Here is a 23,227-nt window from a genome sequence, read left to right as displayed (position 1 = left end):
GGCAGATGCTCATCCATGGAGCCACCCAGATGTCCCTCTTTGGTATCATTTTTAAAAGGCCAACTACCCATATAAAAAAAAGGGGCAAAGTTCACAGAAAAAGAAATACAAAACGCTACTAAATAAGTGAAAAGACAATCACCTTCACCCATTACAGAAAGTCAAATCTTTAATGAGATTGCATTTTTTTTTCAGAATCTGATTGATGATTATGAACAAAACCAATAGTATCCAGTGTTAGTAAGAGTAGATGAAGCAGACACTGATGACAGGAATATTAATGAAATTATAAGGAAAGTCATTTGACAATGTGTATCTATGTTTAAAATGTGAATATACTTTCACAATTCCACCTCTAAGACCTTATTCTACAAATATACTTAATGCATTGGAGGAGTGATACCTACAAAGATATTCATTTAAGTTATATATTTTTTTAAGATTTGAATAATGCATTTAGTAAGCTTGTTAATAAGATACAGATACCTTTAATTCTACCCCAAATAGTTGACAATGTACAGAAAGCATTCTCCATAAACAAAAGTCAAATTAGAATTCAACATCAAGAAGATTAGAAGGCTGGAGCACCTGGGAAGCTCAGTCAGTTAAGTGTTTGCCTTTGGCTTGGGTCATGATCCCAGGGTCAGGCCCCTGGGTCAGGCTCCCTGCTCAGTGAGGAGTCTCCTCCTTCTCCTTCTTCCTTTGCCCACCCCCACCCCCCACTCCTGCTCTCTTTCTGGCTCCCAAATAAATAAACAAATAAATAAATCTTAAAAAAATGATTAGAAGGCCATGAATTTGAAAACTAAAATCACACTTCAAAATTATCATCAGATTAATAAAGAAATCCTAATATATATATATATATATATATATATATATATATATATATTAAAATAATTAGAGATGAATGACATGGGATATACTGCACAATTAAATTTCTGTGAAAGCTTTTTTTAGTAGACTTAATTTTTAGAACACTTTGAGGTTCACAGTAAAAATGAGAGGAAAGAACAGAGTTCCCATATTCCTCCTGTTACCCCTATACACACAGCTTCCTTTACTAACAGCCTCCTGCAACAGAATGACTTATTATAATTGTTGAACTTGTATTCCTACTTTGACACATCATTAGCACCCAAAGTCCATAATTTATATTAGGACCTACTTCTGGTGTTGTACAAACTATGGATTTTGGTGAATGTGCAACGATGTGCCATGTGCCACCACCTTATCATACAGAGTGGTTTCACTGTCCTAAAACTCCTCTGTGCTCTGCTCTCTGTGCTGTGCCCTTTCCCTCCAGCCCCTGGCAACCACTGATGTTTTTATTGTCTCTGTAGTTTTGCCATTTCTAGATTGATATAGTTGGAATCATTAGCATGTAACCTTTACAGACTGGCTTCTTCTTTCACTTAATATACACTTAATTTCCCTCCATGTCTTTTCATGGCCTAACAGCTCTATTTTTTTTTTCCATCCATGAATAGTATCCCATTGTCTGGAAGTACCACATTTTTTTTTTTTTAGCCATTTATCTACTGAAAGATATCTTGGTTGCTTCCAAGTTTCGGCAGTTATGATGTAAACATCTACTAGAAACATCTGTGTATAGGTTTTTGTGCAGACACAAATTTTTAATTCATTTGAGTAAATACCATAGAGCACAATTGCTGGAATCATATGGCAAAAATACGTTTAACTTTGTAAGAAACTGACGTCCCCACCAACAATGAATGAGGAGTTCCTGTTGCTCCATACCCTCCCCAGCATTTGGTGTATCAGTGTTTTGGTTTCTCACCATTCTAATAGGTGTAACGTGATATCTCATGATTGTTTTAATTTGTATTTCCTTAATGGCATATGATGTTGAACATCTTCGATATTGCTATTCATTGCTAAGTTGTTTTTAATAGTTAAGTGTTATGAACAATCTACATAGGCCAAGATAGGGCTCTAGATTTGAACATGAAATGGTATATCCATACAGTGGAATACCTAACAGCAAATTTAAAGATTGTAAATCACTGTTATACATGGACATGGACATTTCCTGTGATTAAGTGTTGAGTAGAAAGTAAGGGAAAACAATAGGGGGGCATAGTATATAATACTTTTTTATAAAAGTATTTTTTATAATAAAAATATGTTCCTAGAGAATTCACAAGAACTTATTATCAGTGTTTGTGAATTGGGGAATGGATGACTAGGGAAAAAGAGTGAGATGGTATCATACTTGTACAGTCTTCTCTTATGAATGTTTTTCCGAGAGTGATGGGATATTGGGGCTGACCCATATAACTTTCACTCCAGATTCCATTGGAAAAAGCAATAAACATTTTGAAGTCAGGTCACAGGATAAGGTTAAGAGTTAAGGATTAAATGCTCTTTAGCAAAAGAATGTAACAAAACTAACTCACACACATGGGGATTTAACTTTGATTGGCTTCACAAATAACTTGCTTTGTGCTGATCCCCTGTGTAATGAAAATCGTCTGTGGGCTTCTGTGAATGGCAAAGTGTTACTCTTTCCTATGATTACATTGTTTTATTTCCTTCCCCATTGTTGTATCCATAAATACAAAGTGAAATGGTGAATTTAATCATTGTTTAAAAGTAATCTGGAATAAGAAGACCCAAAGATTTCCTACAGTGGAATAGTGATTTTGTTGGAATTATATGATGAAATTTATATGAAGAATTTCTAAATACAGCACTTTTTCTCCCTTGCCTATAACCAACCCTATGGAATAGTTTTACTTATTTCTGATGAAAATAATGTGATGAGTTCTCCATTGTCTATGTGTCGTAACACTAATAAAACACTTAGCATATTGTTTCTGAGCTTTATATATTTCTGTTTTGATTTCTCCCAGTAGCAGTTTTAAACATTTGCTGTATGCTATCTCTTTTCTCTTCAATACTGTATCTGAAGAAAATATTTTTGCCCAGAAGGGCTTTTCTTTTGATACTGATCCTATGACCTCTTACTTCCTATGGGACCTTAGTCAATTTTCTTGCTTATGTTTTCAATTTTTTTCTCCACATTAATTTTTCTTCCTCTCTATAAAATATCTAGCCCAATAACATCAAAAATATTTATTTGATTTTATTAAATTTGTCTGTTGTCCTGTTATCAAATAATGTTGTGTAGCGCACCTAGAAATCTTTCCTCTCACTCATTCATCCCTTCACCTTTTCTCTACTTTATCTCTACCTTTGAGGGAATTTGCTGTCTCGGTTGTCACCAGAGATGATTTCACAGTCCCTACTCTTCTGTCTTGAGTCCTGCTCTGCCATTCAGTTATTATGTGAGTTCAGATAAATTACCAAACCTAAATTTCAGTTTTCTAATCTGTAAAATAGAGATAATAATGATGTGGACAATGATATCATCATCATCATCATCATCATCATCATCATCGTCATCATCATCATAAATAGAATATAGTGTCTAAAATACAGTATGAGCTTGATGAATGATAACTAATCCTGCATTTTGACTTTTTCTTGTAAGATTTGGCCTTTCTCTGCAACACATATCCTCTATTTGAAATCTTTTCTTGTGAACTCTTATACTGGATTGTCCTCTATTCACTTATCATTTAGATTTTTTAATTTCACTTTTCCTTGCTTGCCCCTTACATTTAAGGTAAAAAGAAATATTTGTTGAATGCATGTTTCAGACATTGTGTAGACCTCTTCTTTCTTTCTTTCTTTTTTTCTTTCTTTCTTTCTTTCTTTCTTTCTTTCTTTCTTTCTTTCTTCTTTTCTTTTTCTTTCACATTTCTTTTAATTTCCTTCTTTTGCTCCTTCTCATCTTCATGCAAGGTATCCATAGTAATTTCTTCTATCCCCAACATTTCAACGATCATTTTCCAGGCAAATGTTTCCCAAATTCCCATCAGTGAATTTCACCTCATACTTCAAACTCATTTCTTCCACTGCTATGCTGAACATTCCACTTTTTCTCTGAAGCTAGAATTTTTTTTCACATTCTCTATTTCTATTAGAAACATCTTCAATCTTCTAAACATTTAAGTTTAAAGCAGAAAGTGGATTTTGACATTATGACTTGTCTTCATATTTTCAGGTCCTACTGATGCTCTGTCTACAATTTCTCTACCATCAACCATTCCATTCTTTCCACTCACATATCATAGCGTATGGTAAATCTGTATTATCTGTCCTTCAGACCACTGTGTGGCCTACTGTGTTTTCCTCTGACAGTAATTGGCTTCAATCCATTCTACACACAGCTTTAGCTCCCTATTACCTCATAAACTGTGACCTGAGATCATACTTACTCAAAATTTTTCAATGGTTCTCCATTGTTTAAGATGAAGAGACACCTCATAAATTAGCAGTCAACATTTCCTGAACTGTGACTCCAAACTGCCTTATTATTGCTTCTGGAGCAAGTCCCACCCTTTCCTGACAGTTTATGACTTTACTTAGGAGTTTTTATGTTATGTGTGGATTAGATTCAGCAGGTAACACTAAAACCCCATGTGTTCAAATAGCCATTGAAAATCACCCTTTAAACTCAGTATACATGGTTCTGGGTATACAGTTCTGATGAAAATTTGTACATAGAGCTATGCTACTAGGAAAATAATGTTTAGCATAAAATAAGGAATACATATGCAAAACAGAATTTTATTGTGAACTCATTCAGAAATGGAGGAAGACCAAATGAGAGTTAATTTACTTCAAACATCTATGCCCTGACACATTCCTGTTGAGTAATAAGAATAATCACCATGCTATTAAATTACCTCTCTTTTTCTGTTTTACTTACCTTTTGTTTCTTAGTTGTTATATATTTGAATATAATGACTATATTCTTTAGTTGGCTGTCTATATGATTTTTTTTTTCTGTTTCCATAAGTAGTATTCACTGGCACCCTTCAAAACCCCTTTCCAGGGATCCCTGGGTGGCTCAGCGGTTTAGTGCCTGCCTTTGGCTGAGGGCGTGATCCTGGAGACCCAGGATCGAGTCCCACATCAGGCTCCTTGCATGGAGCCTGTTTTTCCCTCTGCCTGTGTCTCTGTCTCTCTCTGTGCGTGTCTTTCATGAATAAATAAATAAATAAAATCTTTAAAACAACAACAAAAAAACCCTTTCCAAAGAATATCTCAGCAAATCTTGTTCTCAGCCTTCCCATTATATATATTTTCCAAATTTCTGAAATGCCATAGCACTCTGTGATCATTATATGGCTTTTATTTTATTCATATATAAGTATGTATGTTCAATGTAGAACATTTGTGATTACTAGACTTATTGCTCCACAAGGTCAGGAATTTGTTTTTTCCATTTTTCTACATTCTTCAGTAGCTAGGCAAACACATTATACTCAATAAATAATTGCTGAATTGAAGTCAACATTGTTAGAGAAATAAATATGTATGCAGTATTAAAGGTTAATGGTGTAAACACTTTTTAAAATACTGCAATTTAAAAAGACATTATGCTTATATTGAGTAAATCCATTTGTATTTCCTCAAAGATTAACTTCTCTTCATACTCATATTCTTTATTTTTTTAAGATTTATTTATTTATTTATTTATTTATTTGAGAGAGTAAGTATGAGTGGGTGAGGGAGAGAGGGAGAGAAATCCTCAAGCGGAGTTCCCACTGAGCACAGACCCTGACTCTGGGCTAGATCCCAGGATCTTGAGCTCAGGACCAAAGCCAATCAAGAATTGGATGCACAGCCAACTGAGCCACCCAGACACATCCATACCCATATTAATATTTACTGTGAATCACATCCCAGAACCAAAGTTATTCTGTTATAACATATGATGTCTTTTATTAAGATAAAAATGAGTCAGGCAGTTTACAAAATGATAAATCTATTTTTTAAAATGGCCAAAATAGTTTAACAGAGAAAGAGAAACTCTAGAATCGATCATATAAATTTATTTTGGAAAAGCAGTACAGTGTCTAATGACTCCAGAAACAGTTTCCCTATAGCTGTTGACTTTGTACTAACTTTATCCTAAACTATAAATTTCAAGGTAACAGAAATAAAAATAGCCCTTATAATGTCCTTGATGTGTTTGTGTAGATGTGTTTATGTTTACATCAGTGTGATTTCACTAGTTGTCATGATACATACCAACATATTGACTATTATTTGTTTGTTGTTGCCGCTTTTAACTTGGCCATTCTTATTCTCTTTGCCCAAAGGGAAAAACTGCAGTTTCCATAACATTCTTGCACACATAGTTATGAATAGAAAATATTATTTTTTTAATTTTTTTATTTATTTATGATAGTCACACAGAGACAGAGAGAGAGAGAGAGAGAGAGAGAGAGGCAGAGACATAGGCAGAGGGAGAAGCAGGCTCCATGCACCAGGAGCCCGACATGGGATTCGATCCTGGGTCTCCAGGATCGCGCCCTGGGCCAAAGGCAGGCGCTAAATCACTGCGCCACCCAGGGATCACGAAAATATTATTTTAAAAAGATCAGAAAAGATTATATAAAACTGAACTTGATAATAAACACCTAATAATATTTTCAGCACATAGTTTTAAAGTATAATTAGTAAAGACAGAGTAATTGACTTGGTTATTTGAACTTAAATGTGAACATTTAAAAATTATTTTAAAAATTTTTGTTTTTTTATATTGGATATTTATATTTTCTATAACACATTTTAATACTATTAATCTGTATTTAATTTTCATAATACAAATTTTCTCTAAGACTCAAGTTTCTGATATATAGAGGAGAGAACTTAAGGAAATCTGTAGTGTTTATTATTTCAAAATGTTATATCCAATTATTTGACTATGTAAGGATTTGTCTTAATATGAATCAAGTAAAATCAACAGTCTTTAAGCATACTTACTAAAGTCATTTGCTTTTAGGTTTTCCCCAATTAATTATCATGAATTAGAAATTTAAACTCATACCTGTATGCCCTCTTAATCTATATTTTTGTAAGGATTATAACCAAACAAGTTGCATTTCAAGAATCCCCTGCAATATCAGAGACAGGGGAGAACTATTTAAACTTGTAAATCTTATCTAAAGTACTTCGTATCTCTGGTAACATAATCTGAGTTAAAATTACTAGTCATTTGAATATGATTTTCCTTTACCTTTTCAAGGCAGCATTTAGTTTAGGGATAGCAAATACGTTTCACTGCTGTTCTGACTCTAAAAGATTGATAGTGGTTTATGGATAGGTTTGTTGAAACAATTCTATGGTTATTCTGGAGTCAGTGATTAAGAATGTCATGGTGGATTAGTAAAAAAAAAAGAAAAAGAAAGAAAAGAAGAAAGAAAGAAAGAAGAAAGAAAGAAAGAAGGAAGGAAGGAAGGAAGGAAGGAAGGAAGGAAGGAAGGAAGGAAGGAAGGGAAGAAAGAGAAATTGCATCTTGATTTACCAAACTAAAAATATAAATTATTATATTACTTTTAAACTCTCATTCTACTATATTTGTAGATGATCCCTTATGATTAATTACTTAAGTACAGAATGCCATTATTTTAGACTAAAATTTTATGTTATGCATTGGCTTTGTCTTGCTAAATATATTATAAACTCTTTGGTGACAAGGAATGGGTTTTAGTACTTTCTTATATTTCCTAAAGTTCCTAGGGATAAATAAATCACACCTCAACAGAGAATTTTTCATAATTCATCTGTAGAAACCATCAAACTTGATGCACATGTGTATACATTTCATCACCATCATCACTTTTTAAATGAGCATTTGGGGGGGGGTCATGCAGAAATATGGTAGAAGGAAAATAAATAGCACAAATTGATCAATAAAAATTCTCCTCTCGGGGATCCCTGGGTGGCGCAGCGGTTTGGCACCTGCCTTTGGCCCAGGGCGCGATCCTGGAGACCCGGGATCGAATCCCACATCGGGCTCCCGGTGCATGGAGCCTGCTTCTCCCTCTGCCTATGTCTCTGCCTCTCTCTCTCTCTCTGTGACTATCATAAATAAATAAAAATTAAAAAAAATGAAATTGAAGCATCTGAGTATCTCAAAATACAAGAAATTAAAAAAAATACAAAAAATAAAAATTCTCCTCTCCTACTCTAGTTTTCCAGAACCTCAAGTCTTCCTCACCTGAGGCAATCACTGTTAGCTATTTTTGTTGTAGCCTCCCAGAAGGAATTCATGTAGTGATAAACTTGTCCCTATGTTTATATAGATGTGTATGGAATTATAGTCCTAGATATTGGTAAATACATAAATACCTTCTAACATATATGAAAACCTACCATGCACTTGGTTTTGTACCTTTTTTGTTGATATGTTTTGGAGATTGTGTTATCTTGTGAAGAATTATTTCATTCTTTTTCATTCCAGTGTATAATACAGTGCATGGATACATTGTAATTGATATCACCAGTCTTGCAATAATGATTTAAGCTGTTATCAGTCTTTTGCTAATTTATATGAAGCAGCAACACATGTCTTTGTAATGCATCCTTGTGCATTTGGGCAAACCTGTTAATGAAAAAAATCTAAAATTAGAATTACTCTGATGCAGAATTGATGTATTTTTTTTTCTAGATTTTGTGACATGGCATGGTAGACAGATATTTCCAATTTGCAGCCCTTTCAACATTGGAGATGTTACTTACACCCTTGTCAAATCTATCTTTGCATAATCCATTTTTTAAAAAAAATCTAAACCAATTTGATAGAGGAAAAAAATGGTATCAAATTGCTGTTTCAGATTACTTTTTTTAATAAAAGATATTTTTGATCATTTTTGTAAGTCATCGATTCATTGTGAATCTTGCACTTGTATTGGTTTATTGATTTTTTTTTGTAAAGCCCTTTTATATGTTAAAAAATACCTTTTTAAAAATATAATAAAAACTTTTCTGGTTTACCACATTTGTGTTGAATTTATAGATGGATTATATTGTTGTAAGGTGGAATCAAAAGCATTTGTGAAATTAAGTTTATCAATTTATCCTTTATGTTTTCTGGATCTGTGTAATGAACATTTCAAGTTTTTGTTGTTTTGTTTTATATTATTCTAGAATGTGTGTGTATTTATCATTGCTTTTTAAAAATTATTTTTTTGATCTACTTTGAATATATTTTAGCGTAAGGATTTAGATTCAGCTTTTTTTTTCTCTAGGTGGCAAAGCAATGTTCCTAACATCATCAATTCTGTAATTCCATTATCTTTATTATTTTGAACATCCAATGTTTGTATATTAAAACCATATGCTAGGTAGATGAATATCTGATGTCTAGATCCTATTTAATTGTTGATATGTTTGATATTCTGTTAAAAATATTTTGACTACTGTTATTTTTAAAACCTTCTAAAGGTTTGACATTTACAGTTCCTATTCATCAATTTTCTTCTATTTTTTGAAGACTCCAAATGAGTTTTGCACTTTTATCTTCTCAAATTTAAGATAAGCTTATAAGATTGTAATAATATTGTTACTATTTTATTGGGATTAATTTGAGGAAAAATATTTTTCAGTGATAAATCTTCTCCAAGATTAAACTATATCCAAGACATCTTCTGAGTTTGTAGACTTATAAATTTTCTTTGTACAGATTCTATATAATTCTTTGTAGTTTAACCCAAATACTTTGTTTTATGATAGATTTTTAAATCTACCTTCTACTATAGTCTCTCTTTAGATATAAAATCTGTGAATTTTTACATGATTTCTGAAACTAGCGATCTATTTTTTAAATCTTAGTTTCTTACAGTTCTTAATTAGTTTTTATTGATTTTATGATTATATGATTATATTAGCTGCACATAATGATACTCTTCTAATTTTATACTTCATTTATTTCTATTATCTAATTATATTAGATAGTATTTCCAGAACAATATAAATAATAACATTATTAGTTTTATTTATGATGTAAAGGCAAAAATTTATAATCTTTTCCCAATTATATCAAATCGACCAGTTAATTATCCATCATTTCTTATTGTAAGAGTATTTTCATCAATAATTAATGTTGGTTATGACAGTTTTTTTTTTTAATTTTTTTATGATAGTCACACACACACAGAGAGAGAGAGAGAGGCAGAGACACAGGCAGAGGGAGAAGCAGGCTCCATGCATCGGGAGCCCGACGTGGGATTCGATCCCGGGTCTCCAGGATCGCGCCCTGGGCCAAAGGCAGGCGCCAAACCGCTGCGCCACCCAGGGATCCCGGTTATGACCTGTTTTTATATTAACTATGAAACTGATCATTTGTGCTTTTTTTCTCATTTGACTTAATACTGTGGAAAATTATTTATATATTTCTGCAAATGAAACATCCTTTCACTAATATTTTAGTTACTATAAAATATAGAAGCCTTTAAATTTGAAGCAGACATCTGAATATATAAAGACTCTTTGACCTATACAACCTAATATTTTTCATTTCCCTTTCATTTGTCCTAGTCATTTTAAGAGTTGTTGGTAAATAGTCAGCTAATAGCTAGTATTTATCTTCGGGTCATTTTTTATTCACATTACACCTCAACATTTCATAATCCAGAAAGATAATTAATTATAAGAAAAGGTAAACATTCTGGAAGGGGGGGGAATTTAGAGTAGAAAAAAGATTGGCATAGACAGTGGCTGTTGCTTTCTCTTCATTTCACATTATTACTTTTGAAAACTGCTGGCTAAATAATAATCTTTTTTTTTTTTTTTGCTTTCAAAGTCAATAAACAAAACATATTTTCATAACTTCTGTATGTATTTACCTTAGCTACCAAAATGTTCAATAATGTTTTTTATTATTTTATGAGTGAGAATATACATGTCTAGGTGTGAGGAAGAGTTTAAGTGTTGAGGTTACAAATGTTAACAGAAGGACATTTTCTCCTGTGAAATAAATAATTTGCTTAAATTTCAGGCTGCAAAATACACTGAAAACATTTACCTGAATTTAGGTCTCTGAAAGGGACTTATATACAGATGTTTGTTTAAAGTTTGTTTTTAAAAGTATTATAATGGAAGTTTCAATTAGTCACATACTATTTTTTAATAGGACCAGACATTAACTTGAAACCAGGGAAAATATTAAGACTTTAACACTAAGATCCCTTTAACAAGGAAAGCAAGAGCTACGCAAATGCTGTCATGAATATAAACTGTCAAACTGGGGATCCCTGAGTGGCACAGCGGTTCAGCGGCTGCCTTTGGCCCAGGGCACGATCCTGGAGACCCGGGATCGAATCCCACGTTGGCCTCCCGGTGCATGGAGCCTGCTTCTCCCTCTGCCTGTGTCTCTGCCTCTCTCTCTCTCTCTCTCTCTCTCTCTCTCTCTCTCTCTCTCATAAATTTTAAAAAATAATAAAAAAATAAATATACTGTCAAACTATTAACAAATAGATTTCTTTCTAATAGTCCATAGTTCTGCTTCTGACTGAAGACCATAGTGACTACTCATTATGACAGTGACTTATTTACAACAGTCAAATGGATAATGTTTCTCTTTCCTTAAGGGAGATGCATCAACAAAGCATGGATATGTGATGGAGATATCGATTGTGAGGATCAGTCAGATGAAGATGACTGTGACAGTTTTTTATGTGGACCGCCCAAGTACCCTTGTGCTAATGACACTTCAGCCTGCCTGCAGCCAGAGAAACTCTGCAATGGAAGAAGGGACTGTCCCGATGGGTCTGATGAAGGCGAGCTCTGTGGTAATTCATGTTTCACTGATTTGCTTCTCTCTGGAGACTAAAAACGTTTAATCCACTTGATGATGCTTATAGAAGCATACAGTCCTTCCTTTTATTTCCTTTAAATGTAATATTTAGCATTGAACCCTATCTCCATTTTTCAGGGATGGTAAGCCTATTAAAAGTTTTTTTTTTTAAGATTTTATGTATTTATTCATGAGAGACACACAGAGAGAGGCAGAGACATAGGCAGAGGGAGAAGCAGGCTTCATGCAGGGAGCCCGATGTGGGACTCGATCCTGGGACTCTAGGATCATGTCATAGGCAGATGCTCAACCGCTGAGCCACTCAGGTGTCCCAGCCTATTAAAAGTTTTTTAAAATATGAACAGAAATTCTAAAATAAAACAGAAAAGGGTGGCCTATGTCCATCCAACTTAATTGTATAATTGTGCTCATCATTTAGATCTCTGGATGGTTAATGCCATTTCTACAATGAAACTGATTATGATTATTATTATTTTTTTGTCAGTGAGTCATTCAAAATAAGAAAACCATTTTTTTTTTATTACTGACCTATGGGATGGAGTTTACTACCACTCAATGGATTTTCTCATCCATCCCAATCATTACGATAGAAATATTAAAAAAAAAAAGAGGAAAGGAAGATAATTAATAACGAAACCAATTGAAAGTTATTCAGGTTTATATAATTTTGTCTGAAGTTGTTAGTCCTCTTACAATAGCTTTCTTTGGTATGCTTTATCTAGTTAAAATGATGATTTCAATCTGATAGCTTTTGAGCATTAAAATCACTTTTGACTAGTTGTCTTTTTATGCCAACAAGAACATATAAAGAAAATTGCATTTCCTTCTCTGTGGGGATATCAGACATTTAGCAAGGAGATTTTCAAAATACGGTTTCTAGATAATACTGAAGGTGACAGCAATAGAGTAATGAAGAAGGGTTTACAGAATGATAAGAACAATAATGAGGTGACTGGGGACTGATAAAATGACTTTACAAAATGATGAAGATACCTAATTGAAACTAGAAAAGACAACTACATTTAAGCCTAAAGTTATCATATTTTGATCTGAATTGAGCATTAATAGAATACTGAGTGATCCAAAGAGAACCTATTATCATGTTTCAAATTTATATAATAAATGTCCTTTCTTCCAAAGAGCCTGTGATTCTATATAATAACCTTGAAACAGTAAATGCAGCAGTCTTCATTCAGCGATGCTAAATTTCATTTATTTATTTATTTATTTATTTATTTATATTTATTTATTTATTTTTAGAGAGACTGAGACAGAGAGAGAGAGAGATTAAGCACACAGGAAGAGGGGCAGAGAGAGAGGGAAAGAGAATCTCAAGCAGACTCCCCAGCAAGCACAGAGCTTGATGCAGGGCTAGATCTCATGACCCTAAGATCATGACCTGAGCCAAACTCAGAGTCGAACACTTAACGAACTGAGCCACCAAGGTGCCCCTGTGATGCTAAATTATTAACCCCCTCACTCACCACCCTCCAAAAAAATCCTAAATTTAAACAACAAATATAATGTAAAAGACTTAGTTTATCTGTATTTACTTCTTTTTCTCCCAGCTTATTCTCTCTTATAGAGTAGATGGTAGATGGAAATATCTCTTGCATTATAATGTGTGAGGATTGCTCATGAAGGTTGTAAGAGCAATACTAGAGAAGGAAACTATCAATACTCTTAAAGTTGAAAATGTGTAAATATAGGAAAAATCAAGATCTAGACAGGCTTAAATTCTGTCTTCAGTTACTTCAATTAAATCACCTAGGCAGGTAACTTAATTTCTTGAAATGTCAGATTCCTTATAGCAAAAATGGAGATGATGATATTGATCAGGAAATCATGGTAATAATGCCTGATGCACTACAGATATTGAAAGAAATTAGTGCTTTCCCACCTTTTCTCAACCTTCAGGTTAAATGAAGGTGAAGAAGACAAAATACAATCATTAAGAAAAATTAAAATAATGTTATGAAAACACAGCCTTATTTTCCTATCCTCTGCTCTCTGAATTAGTAAAATAAAAGAGAGTTTCTTCTGAATTTATTTCTTTGTCTACCATAAGAATGAAAATTGCTTTTTACTATCAAGTCACTATATTCATCAGCTTAGGAAACTTGCTCAAACATTTCAAAGGATTACAGGTGTGAAAGAGGTTACAATAAAGCTAGGTGTGGACAGACCAGAGGTGATAAAAAGACCATTCTATTCTGCTTACAGTACTATGGCATATTGAAGTCCTGGTCTCCTTTATGAGGTGAAGTTGAAGGAAAGTTAGAGAAACGAAAATCAAAAACAAATACTGATTAAAAGATTGAATTGCCTTCTATGGTTTTCCTTTTCTTATCAACTTTTATGTACACCTTTGTACTATAGCCCAGTAGGTGGCATCCTTACAGATATTGTAAGATATATATATATATATCTGTATAAGATATCCTTATTACAGATAATATTGGTATTTATAGAGAAATGGCATCTTGATCTCTTATTTTCAAGGTCCTTGCCCATCAGTTGTAGGTTAGATCCTCTACAGCTAGGCAGTGATATTGGTTAATGAGTGCTGCAGCAGTGGGCATAATGAATCATTTACCCAGTGGACATAAAAGACATATCAAGTAAATTAACTTTAAATAATTGGCAAGGGTTGCCTAGTAGCTACGAAATGCTTGTTAGATAGAGATTCCCAAGGTCAAAATCGTTTTTTTTTTTAAACCATTTGTTATAGATGATAAAATGTAGGTTTTGCTCTCTTCATGTCTACTCCTGCCGAATAGTTGTATTCAAAAAAGCTTTTTTTTTTTTGTGATGCTCCCTCCTGTACCCTGTCTCTTGTTAAAGAGGAAACAGGAATTGATTTATGTCCTGTTCCTCAATACATGCAAAACTTGTACAAAACTATCCTGTATGAAAATGATTTGTCATCTGTAGAATTAATACTTGGGAGATGTCCTGAGATGGAAAAATCCTACACTTTGGGTAGTGAAGTTTTTCTTGTTTTGTTTTCTCCAAATAAATCTGATCTATAAAGCAAAAACAAAAAGAAAAGGAGTACTGAATAAAATAAATCTCTTAAGCCTAGTAAAGAGATTATTTTCTCAGAGGGATTTTCAAATGATTTCAAGGGGGAAAGGGATATGCTGTTTAAGAAACAAGAAAAATATTGAATCATTCAAGAATAGAGTTAACTTAATCCTTGCAATAAGGGTATGTCAAAGATGAACAAAGCTGAATACTAGTTAAAGTGATAAGGATAGATTTTATTCAGGATTAATTATTGCAATAGAGAAGAATATTTAGTGTGAACTGAAATCAAATTCACTGAAAAAAAAAAAGACTAGAAGCATTTTGAAGGCTGGAATATACTAAGGGAAAGGCACCAAGAGGTGGTAAGGGGGTTGGTCCATGTTACTAGGCCATCTGGGTTTGTTAATTGATGCTTATCCCGGAGAAGAAATGAATGTCTCATATCTTTGACCTGAGACAGTGGTACAAGTCAGAACGAAGCACCCACAGGGTTGGGAGGAAGCAAGAGTGAGAGAGTTATGTTCTTGAATGTTTGCACTTCAAAAATATTTCTCAAGTCCTTGAGGAGACAGTTCTGGGTAGTAGAAGATTTACATTTTCAATGTGCAGAGAAAAATATTAATAATTACAAGTTTTCTAAATTAACTGTTCTAAGATGGGGTTCGAGGTCCTGTCTGCCTATCACCAGCTTTTGGCTGGAATAACAGTTAATTCTCCTACCAGCTTAGAGCTTTCTCAAGCTGGAGTCGTACTAAAAAGGCTGTCCTGAGCATTTAGAAACTATGCTAGTGTTTGTTGGTATCTATTTTTGGGTGGTAGGAAGAGTACAGTTGGGGAGGGAGTGGAGGCTGAAATTCTCTGTACTAAGATTCTGCAATTTTTATAAGCCAGTGTTGAGGACTAGTTGAACAGAGGACTCTGAGAAAACCGACTAGAGCTTGATCAATGAGAAATTCTTTGTTCAATAATAAAACATTTAAAAGTTGCAGTGTTTAATGACAGGTTTAGGGTTAAGAAAGAATTAACAAGGGACTAGTCACACAAATGTTGGCATTAAATTTATATATTCAATTTTAGAATCAATGTAAATATTATTTTTTAAAAAACTATGACTTAATTCCAAGGATAGTGTCAGCAAGAGACACTTCAGTACTACAAGAACAGTCATATTTGAAATAAGATAAAAGAACTGTAACAATTCTTTTTTCACCTGCTGTGTCTGATGATATTTCTTTACAGTAATTCTGTTGAGAAGAATGTCAATTGAACTAAAATAGGGCAAATACTTTAAAATGACTATTGTTTTGAAATGATTATGATATGGGCGAACAAACATATTTGGAGGAGCCAAATGAATCTATTTTTTTCTTCAAAAATAATATCAAACTTGAATTCTTAGAGAAAATAGTTAATATAATCATTTTCCTTTTCTTATCCCTGTAACTTCTTTTCTGGTGACAAATAGAATGAAGAATAGTTGACTCATATAGAACTTTTAAAAATGTAGAATATATTTTTAAGTGTTATATATAAGCTCATTTTTTGAACCAAAAAAATTTTCATAGGCAGCAGGAAATATTTGAAGTATATAAGTAAATATTACTGCCATTTGTCAATCATTGAACAACATTCTCTTTTACCATTTCTCAAAAAACACTCAATTAAACAACAGGCTTTGAAAGCTACTTAAAAAATATTTTTAAAGCAAAGGAAGGCAAAGCTTCCTTTAGCCTTATTCCTATGCATCTAATAATACATCCGTAATAGGTAATAAACTAAAGACAGTTATCTGCTATTTTCATCAATGACATAGGGATGTCATCTTGAAATTTTCCCAACTTGACAAGTACTGGCTCAATTTGGGGGTATTTGTGTGCTTTTGGACTTTTTTTATTGAACAAATATTGTTAACTGTTTATTTTATGTTAGGCAATGTGCTAGCTACAGGATATACACTGCTAAACAGAGCAGATATTTTACATACACTCACAGATCTCACAACTTCATAATGAAGTAGAATTAGAAATAAATATATTTAATGCAATTCTAAATTATAAGTGCCATGCATGAAAGAAAAAGTCTCTTTCTTTATAAACCAGTCATACTAACCATGTAATAAATATTGGTTGCTCATTATTTCAGTCAAAATACCAAGTCAACTTTTTACTATGCTTTCATGGCCTCATTGAATTAATCATAATAACCAACATATAGGGTACAATGTGTAATTTACCTAACTTAAAAATAAGTGGCTATAGCCAGTAAAAAGCAAATTAACTCATCCTGCATTATCATTATGAATCAGACTATAGATATAGAAACATATATATATATATATATATATATATCATACATGTATATGTATATGCATGCTATAAACACTGAGCTAAGTCAAATTTTCAGATCATCAATGTATATCCTTCAGGGAGACCTTAGCAACTGATTTTGCTCAAAAGCTAAAAGGCTCAGCACAATAGAAAGAAACATTGAACATACTTTACCTCTATGGGGTAAAACAAAGTGTATTCCAAAGTTTTATAGAAATGAAAACCTGCCATTCCCAGTTCCTATCATGTAGAATTATATTTGGTCATTCAATGAATTATTTTATCATTCCTACACCAAGCCCTAAAATAAATAAATAAATAAATAAATAAATAAATAAATAAATAAATAAATAAATAAATCCAGAGAGCTTTTTCTATTCATTTATAATATCCTTGCTCTAATTCTAGCCTTAGAGAGTTGAGTTCAATGATTAGTATTTAATTGAGCAAAACAATTGATAATGCCCTGTAATCTGTTCCCCTCCTTTTATAGATGAATGTTCACTGAACAATGGAGGCTGTAGCAATCACTGTTCTGTTGTTCCTGGAAGAGGAATTGTCTGTTCCTGTCCTGAAGGACTTCAGCTCAACAAAGACAATAAAACATGTGAAATTATAGATTATTGTAGCAATCATCTAAAATGCAGTCAAGTGTGTGAGCAGCGCAAGCACACAGTCAAATGTTCATGCTATGAAGGGTGGAAGCTGGATGTGGATGGGGAAAGTTGCACAAGTGTTGGTAAGTAGATGTGTGTTTTGCTATATTGAAGAATAGCGAGTGCCTTTCTGGTTTTTTTTTGGTGTTGTGTATCTTGTTATATTTAAGAATACATCTTGAGAAAAGAATCCAAAAACATCTTTAAAGAATTAATAAAAGGATTCAACTAATTTTCAATAAGGCATTTAAGTATAATGTGTCATTTTATTATTTTTAAAGGTTGTATTTATTTGATAAAGAGAGATAGATAATGAGAGGGGGGAGGGCCAGAGGAAGAGGAAGCATCAGGCTCTCTGCTGAGCAGGGAGTCCAACTTGGAACTCAATCCCAGGACCCTGAGATCATGACCTGAACAGAAGGCACTTAACTGATAAGTCACCTAGGCACCCCTAATGTGTCATTTTATTTATTTATTTTTTAAAAGATTTTATTTATTTGTTTGAAAGAGAGCACAAGCACAGGGAAAGGCATAGGAAGAGGGAGAAACACTCTACTGAGCAGGGAACCCTATGCGGGGTTCCATCCCAGGGCCCCGGGATTATGACCTGAGCCAAAGATAGATGCTTAACTAACTGAGCCACCCAAGCACCCCTGTAATGTGTCATTTTAGACCTACTCCAAATCTTCTTTACAGCATATTACAGTAATCCTTATAATCACAGTCCATCAGATATTTTCTTCCTTCTTAAAATGCTACTTCCAGCATCATCATCCCTAACGGCTTATTTTTATACTCTCTAAAGTACACTTACTTTTATTTCTCTTTGCAAGCTTCGAGAACCCTCCAAAGTCTGGTCCTAGCCCACACCTCCAATGGTGTGTCTTCTACTCTTGAAATAAACTATTTGCTCTGGCTGTGTTCGTCTTCTAACTGCCCATTTAAAGCTGCCCATTCTGATGATTCTCTAGGTCAGATTCCATACTGGGAAAACCAGGGACTATGGAATCTGATCTTTGAACTTTAATCTTGCAGTTGGCACTCGTTATGTACGTGACCTTAGGCAGGCTGCATAAAGCTAGGTGAACCTTGGTTTTCTTATCATTCAAATATTAGTGCCCATTATAACAATGTCTTCCTTATAGCATGTTGCAACACTAACTTTGAGAGCTTGCTAACTTTCCACTATCTTCTCCAGAGACTTAATGACTCTGTGAATACTTAGAGTCCATGGATAGAATTGAAGTGGTCCGTGAATTTTGTTAGAGAAAATATTACCTTTATTTTCTTTCATGTCTCACTGAAAGTTAACACTAATTATTAGCAGCAACTGTATGTCTCCAACTGAAGTAATAGACATTCACACCATGTTAAAGTTGTTCTGATATCTCAAAATGTCATATATGTTCAAGTTTCGGAACCCACTATTACTTTAAAAATGGGGGTCATTAGACCCACTGCTCAATCTGTTATCAAATACAGTAATAAAAAAAGCATGCATATTACTACATCCAAAAGTGTTTTTTTTGTTCAATATTGGTAACTGCATTTTAATATACAGTATTTGATTTGTCTATGTATACTTTTTTTTTTTACTTTCTTCTTACAGTTTGAGTACTTTTTAAAACCTTCTGATAAGTGGTACACAGGCTTAATCAGACTACTAAGTTGAACCTATACATCATAAACTTTTATCAGTGTTTATTTTCCTTAGACTGTACTTCCCCTCTTTATCTCCAAAAATCCTGGATACTCTTTTAAGACCTATGAACTCATATCTTTTTAAAGATAATATTCTCTAAAATATTCTTGTTCTCTATTTATTTCTCCTTTCTATGTCTAGAGTATATTGTCCGTGAAAATATATGTTCACATTTTTAATTTTCTGTTTCAAATTCCCATCTATGTGCTTTCTATATTCCTTATCTCTCTGATGAAATAAGCATCTTATAGTAAAAGTCAAGTCGTAGATTTTTTTTTTATTTCTATTGTTGTTTTGTGGTTATTTCCCTTGGCTATTAAAATTTGAGTTCTCAAAAAAAATTTTTTTTTTTTAGTTCTATGAGACATAAGTTCATTTGTTTGATTCGTTCTTCTCCAAGAATCTTGTACAAGGTGATTGGCACGTGAGGCTAAAAAAAAAAAAAAGCAATTTTTTATAATGATAATAGTCATTTTATTTATGTACATGTTTGGATTAAGGAAACAGTAGATCAAAATATAATCATATTTTACATGAGAATTTGCTCCATAACTGGTTTTTGAATACAGGTGACAAAAGTATTGACTTATTATAATACTTTTGTGTTCTATGAAATCAATAACAATTCATGTTCAATATTAAAATAATTCAACATTTGAATATAAGTAACCAGATCAAAGATAATCCTACTAATGTAATTGGCTCCTTCCATTCTAAACTCAGAAAGAAACTAACAGGGCAGCCCCGGGGGCGCAGCGGCCCGGGTTGTGATCCTGGAGTCCTGGGATCTAGTCCCACGTTGGGCTGCCTGCATGGAGCCTGCTTCTCCCTCTGCCTGTGTCTCTGCCTCTCTCTCACTCTCTCTGAATGAATAAATAAATAAATCTTAAAAAAAAAAGAAACTAACAGTACTGTATCAGTTATCACTGTTAAGATTGCTAGATTTCACAGCTGCTTTTTTTATAATTTAAGATGGAAGCAAAGGTATATTTTACTTTTTAAAGTTAATATAGAGCTTTCTTGCATGGAGAATTTAACCTGCTGGTAATTTATTCCTTCCTGAAACCTACAGTATACCAAATGCCATTGTCAGCATTTATATTGTTCAGATAATATAGGTTTTGTTAGCCATTGAAGATTATTTTTTAATCTAAAGCAATTTTTATGTATAAAAGAGGATTTTTTCTGCATTTTATTCACTTCCTTTCTTTTTTTAAGACCTATGGTAGATTCAGAGTTTAATAAAAATGAATTAACCACTAACTATTGGACTTTGAAAATAAAATTTCTTTTTTCTTGCTCTTCTTTTATTACTTTTTTCTATCATTTTTAAGTTGGGTCCCTGCTTTTAAAATGTATCCTTTCTACTGAATGCAATACCTGTGCTTATTCTTCTTGACATTTTAAAAGTAAAGAATAATAGCACTCTTTATATTTCAAATTAGAACTATGACTCCCCTGCTTTTTTTTTTCTCTTGAATCTTCTCCTGTAGTTCTTTCATATTTTCTTATTTCTCAGAGCCCCTTTCTTCCAAAATTCTTTAGTCTGGCTTTTACTGAATTGCTGAAATGATTCTGTTTTCTCTAAGTTCACTCTTAACATCTTGTTAGTTAAATATAAAGATTTCCATAAAAACTATTTTTTATGATCTTCAGTTTTTATTTAATATAGCTGTAAGTCTCATTTTTCTTGGCTATTTCAATACTTTATTTTAACAGTTCCTTACATGTTTCCTTCTTATTATGTAATGCATTAATCTCTTTCTTACAAAGTGTTCATTTCTTTATGCTATGAATATCCAGAATATTCCTATTAATTACATTATCTCCAGTTTCTTTTCTGTTTAGTAGACAACTTACTTGCAAATTTGCATCATGTTTCTAGTTACATCAGAAAGAATATTATAGCCGTCCTTCTTACTTTCTCATAGCCTGAATTAGGTGAGATTTCTCCACCAATGTTTTTCTTGGTTCTTATTATTCTCTTCTATTTCCATTTTTAGATTTCAAGAATTATATTTAATGCAGGGACCAGTTAAAAGAAGGTTATTCAGGCAAAAGATTATTGAAAGAAAGAAAATAACAGATTCAAGATGTGTTTTAGAGATGAGATTGTCAGGTATTGAACAAGAATAAGGAAAATACTTTTTTTGTAATATACATTGCCTTGAATATATATATATATGTATATATATATATATATACATATATATATATATTTTTTGGTATTCTTATCCTCTCTCATCCACCAAATTACCAGCTCTTCATGATAGGGTAGATTTTTTATATGTACTATATATTCCCCTTAAATTTCTAAGAACAAAGAAGATATTCAATAAATATGTGTTTTCTTGTCCATTTTTTAAATTAACTAAACCACAAAATATTTTGTGGAAATTATATTGGATGCCAGAAAAAACTGAGTACTTTAGAAAAAAATGGTATTTGCTTTTCAGCCCAATTTACATAAATTTTTTTTAGTAAACAGATTATGGATGTAATCCATAATTTTATAAAAATAAAACTGCGTAACTTTAGTGCTCTCTTATTGGTAAACTGTGCCCATTCCTTAAACCTTAGTTTCCGTATACTCCTATATGTGATCTCTTGAGACCTTCCTTTATCAGCTCAAATCATATTACTGTGGCATTTATATTTCCAGCTATACTGTCTTTCCTACTATTCAGTTCTCTTTAATTGAGTGTCGTTAAGCCACCTCAAAATTTGTTGGCTGAAATGGACTCTTTCTCTTCTCTTAATTATCCATAGTCCTGTCAGCAGCTCCAGTTTTCTTCTGGTCTTCAGACCCACAAGCTGAACTTATCTTTGACTTCCCCAGCTCTTTGCTGCCCCCCCTCCATACCCTAATTTATTGTCTTTTGGACTCAGTCTCCCTGCTCCAGTTGGTATCATCTGTACCATAGATGTTATAATGATGACAGTCTTCTCTCTGGCCTCTTTGTTGTCATCATCTTATTTCTTTAGTTTGTAAGAATATATTGAAACTTGAAGGGATATGGTATTTTTATTGAAAAGAATCCAAATCCGGAAGGTGAGAATTAATGGAAAGAGGTCAGAAGTATAGTAAAGAAGAAAAAATGAAATAAAAGAGAACAGAGTAATGATAAGCAGGTGGACTACCTTGGGGAATAATGGTAAATAAAGGTGAAGAGATCAGGGGAATTAAGCTATGGTGTGTGTGTGTGTGGGGGGGTAATTTGGTGATCCACTTCTTTATTTTAGTAAAATGACACTTTTATATATCAGTGTCTATTTATGATTTGAAAGTAACTCTTAAATATTTATGGACAGAACATCAAATTCATAGTCTGCTATTTAGGACCTTCTTCATTTTTGCTTGTTTTCTCTCTCCAACCTAATCTTTTGTTATCCTCCACAATGGATTTCCATTCCAGGCACATTATTACTGTTTTCATCATTAGTAATATTAGTAAATAAATAGTTGCCAAGGACATATAATGTATTTTCACATGCATCACTTTATTGTAACATCTCCTTCATGCACTCTACTCATTATCATCTGAGCAGAACAGTATCTTCTACATTCTGGAAATCCTATAATCTATTTAAAACACTCTCCTCTATGAATTTTTCCTCAAGTTGATTATGATAATATTACTAATAGCTACCACTTATCAAGCATCTACTGTGTGATGGGCAATTCATTTATAACTTGCAGGAAACCAATGGATGTTATTAATACTCTGATTTTATTCCTTTGGAAACTGAGACCCAGAGAGGTTACTTCATTTACTCAGGGCCTGTGGCAAAGAGATGTTAGAGCAAAGCT

General features: G+C 33.0%; 1 protein-coding gene across 1 annotated transcript in view; it reads left to right on the top strand.

Annotated features, from left to right (window-relative positions):
- Nucleotides 1–23,227, top strand: part of LOC129495604 (low-density lipoprotein receptor-related protein 1B) — a 1,831,349-nt gene that overhangs the window by 1,192,240 nt on the left and 615,882 nt on the right. Inside the window, exons 22-23 of the mRNA XM_055303278.1 lie at nt 11,475–11,675; nt 17,552–17,797. Coding sequence (XP_055159253.1) covers nt 11,475–11,675; nt 17,552–17,797 — 447 coding nt within the window. The remainder of the gene's footprint in view (nt 1–11,474; nt 11,676–17,551; nt 17,798–23,227) is intronic.

Source organism: Nyctereutes procyonoides, unplaced genomic scaffold, assembly GCF_905146905.1.
Source record: "Nyctereutes procyonoides isolate TBG_1078 unplaced genomic scaffold, NYPRO_anot_genome, whole genome shotgun sequence".
Lineage (NCBI taxonomy): Eukaryota > Metazoa > Chordata > Mammalia > Carnivora > Canidae > Nyctereutes > Nyctereutes procyonoides.
This window is presented reverse-complemented; position numbering and strand designations above follow the sequence as displayed.